General features: G+C 69.1%; 1 protein-coding gene across 1 annotated transcript; it reads right to left on the minus strand.

The window, feature by feature from the left end:
* Nucleotides 1-368: 368 nt before the first annotated feature.
* Nucleotides 369-2183, minus strand: TLX3 (T cell leukemia homeobox 3). Its single transcript, XM_035562948.1, has 3 exons — nt 1772-2183; nt 1301-1544; nt 369-579 (listed from the first exon to the last, which is right to left on the minus strand). The coding sequence occupies exons 1-3, from the start codon at nt 2181-2183 to the stop codon at nt 369-371; spliced, it is 867 nt and encodes a 288-aa protein (XP_035418841.1).
* Nucleotides 2184-3021: the final 838 nt, after the last annotated feature.

The following is a 3021-nucleotide window of genomic DNA, read 5'->3' on the forward strand; positions in this document are numbered from 1 at the left end:
TTTGTTCCAAAGCCAACACAAAATCCCTATGTCCGGATTTCGATATAAATAATCGAGGTTTTATATAATTCCATATTAATAGTGCCCAAAATCTCGATGCATAAATAAATTAAATTATTAACACTTCTTACAAAAAGTGACATATCTCCCCTCCTAGTGGAACATCGACACGAAGATACAAGCGGAGCGCGGGGCCCCGCTGCCGCCGCCTTGGCCCCGGGGAAGCGGCGCGGGGGGCCCGGTCCTGGTGCTGGTCCCGGGGCCGGTCCCGGTCCCGGGGGCTCCGGTCGCCGCCGCCTCTCCCCCCCTGCTCGTGCCGGGACCGGGAGCGGGGGCGAGTCCGCTGCGTGCCCGGCGGTGGCCGGGGCTCAGACGAGGGAGGTGACCGGGGGGATCTTGGCGCTCTCCTCCTCCCAGGGCTGCAGGTTCTGCAGGGCGAACAGCGACGAGTTGTGCAGGCACAGCGGGTCGGGCTGGATCGACTCGTTCAGGGACTTCTGGAAGGCGTCGTGCTGCAGCTGCAGCATCAGCCGGCTCGCCTGCTGCCGCTCGGCCTCCCGCTCCTCCGCCGTCTGCCGCCTGCCAGGGGACACGTTCAGCCCGGCCGCCCCGGGGACGGGCACCGCGGGGACAGGGACCGGGACCACCGGGACCACCGGGACGGGCACCGGGATGGGCACCGGCAGCGGGGCGGCCCCGGCGGAGGCGCTGCGGGCGGCGGAACCCCCCGAGCTGCGGCGAACCCCCCCCATTATTTTGCGGAATATCTCCCCTTTTCGGAATCAGCTGTTCGCCGGACAACCCCCCGTCTATCCGAGCAACCCCTCGTTTTGCCAATAATTCCCCCAATTTTGCCAATAATTCCCCCGAATTTTCCCAATAATTCCCTTCCCCCATTTTTTTCATTCTTTCCGAATAGAACGCTATGTAAAAAAAAAAAAAAAAAAACGAAAATAATAACAATAATAATAATAATAATAAAACAAACACAAACCAAAAAGAAAAACCAAACCAAACGAACAAAAAAAAAAACACAACCCAAACCAAACCAAAAAAATAAAGAAAAAAAAATCCCAAACCAAACCCCAAAAAATCCCAAACCAAACCGAACAAAAAAACCCAACCCAACCCAAAATAACTAAGGAGAACCAAGGGAAGGAGGGACGGCAGCCCACCGCCGAGCCCCTGGCTCCCGGCCCGGCCCCTCGGCCGCCGGCACGGGGCAGGGCGGCAGCGGCGCTCCCGGGGCTCCGGGCGGTGCCGGGCCCGGACGGGGCGGCCCCGGGGGCGCGGGACTCACCGCCACTTGGTGCGCCGGTTCTGGAACCAGGTCTTCACCTGGGCGTCCGTCATCTTGAGGGACTTGGCGAGGGCGGCGCGCTCGGCCGACGCCAGGTACTTCTGGCGGTGGAAGCGCTTCTCCAGCTCGCAGATCTGCACCCGGGAGAAGGACGTGCGCGGCTTCTTGCGCTTCGGCGGGGTCCGGTTCTGGTAGGGGTGCCCGATCCGCCGCGTCACCGTGAACGGCGTCAGCGCCGCCGCCGCTGCCCGGGGGGGAAGCAACAGGGGTCGGCCCCGGCCCGACGGCGGCCCCGCGCCCGCCGCCCCCCGACGGCGGCTCCGTGCCGGGGGGGCCGGGGCCGCGCCGCCGCCCGCTCCTCTCCCCCGCCGCCACCGGTATTTTTTACGGTTTTTAATTTTTTTTTGATTTTTCGTTTTTTTTTTTTTTCCTTTTTTTTTTCCCGTTAGCCGCGGCCCGGCGCCGCCTTACCCGTGAAGCGGTCCTTGACGAAGCGGCGGCTGCTCTCCATCCACGGGAAGTTGAGGCCGCCCAGGCCGGGCACGGCGGGGATGGCGCTGGGGATGGGCGGCGGCACGGCCCCGGGGATGGGCCTGTGCGCCGGCACCCGGATCACGCCTCCCGGGGCCAGGCTCAGGTTGACGCCGTACGAACCCGAGTCCTCGAAGGGCGCCGCGATGGCGGGGAAGGGCGCGGGCAGCGCCGGGTAGGGCGCTCCGCCGCGCCCGCCCAGGAAGGCCGCGCCGTCGGGGCCCCGGGGGGGCGGCGGCGGCGGCGGGGGAGCGGCGTCCGGCTCGGCGCCGCTCAGGATCTGGTCGATGCCGAAGCTGATGGGCTCGTGCTGCGGCTGCGGCTGGGGCTGCGCGCCCGCCGCCGGCTCCATCCTCCCGCGCCGCCCCGCCGCCGCCCGCGCCCGCTATAAAGGAGCCGCTGGCACCGCCCGGCGCGGCACGGCGCGGCACGGCCCGGGACAGCCCGGCACGGCCCGGGACGGCCCGGCACGGCCCGGCACCGCTCGGCACCGCTCGGCACCGCGGGCCCGGCCGGCCCCGGCGAGCGCCGCGCGGGAACTTTGCGGAGCGCGCGCCGCCCCGCCAGCCCGCCCGGCATCTCCGCGGGGCCGCCGCGCGCCCCGCGCCGCGTGCGCCCCCGCCGCCGCCATTGGCCGCCGCCGCCCGGCCTCTGCGCTCCCATTGGCTCCCGCCGCCCCGCCACCGGGGGAGAGCCCCCCCCCCCTCCCGCCCCGAACCGCCGGACCCGCGGTGACGTCACTCGGGGCGGGAGGACAATGGGCGCGCGCGGGGCGGGGCGGGGGGGCGGGGCCGCCGTCGGGGCGCGCCCGCGGGGGGAGCGCGGGGCACGGAGCCCCCCCGGAGCCCCCCGGACCCCGTCGGTCCCCCCCGGCCGCCCCGTCGGGCCCGGCCCCGCCCGGCCCCGCCCGGCCCCGCCCGGCCCTGCCCGGCCTCGCGGCACCCAACGGCGGCGATCGAGCCCCGGCGCCCGCCCCGACGGCAGCGGGGAACCGGGGAGCGGGTCTGGGGTTTTTTTGGGGGGCTCCCGGAGCGGCCCCGGCCCCGGTTAATTGGCGGCGGCGGAGCGGGAGGCGGCCGCTAAGCGAGTTTGCAGACGCTCCCTGACGTCCAAATTGGACTAAAGGCGTTAAAAATTAAATAACGCTCAGCCGCATTTACTTAGTTCCCCTCTTATAAAGGGAAATGAAA

The sequence above is a fragment of the Cygnus atratus genome, chromosome 14, assembly GCF_013377495.2.
Source record: "Cygnus atratus isolate AKBS03 ecotype Queensland, Australia chromosome 14, CAtr_DNAZoo_HiC_assembly, whole genome shotgun sequence".
Classification (NCBI taxonomy): Eukaryota; Metazoa; Chordata; class Aves; order Anseriformes; family Anatidae; genus Cygnus; species Cygnus atratus.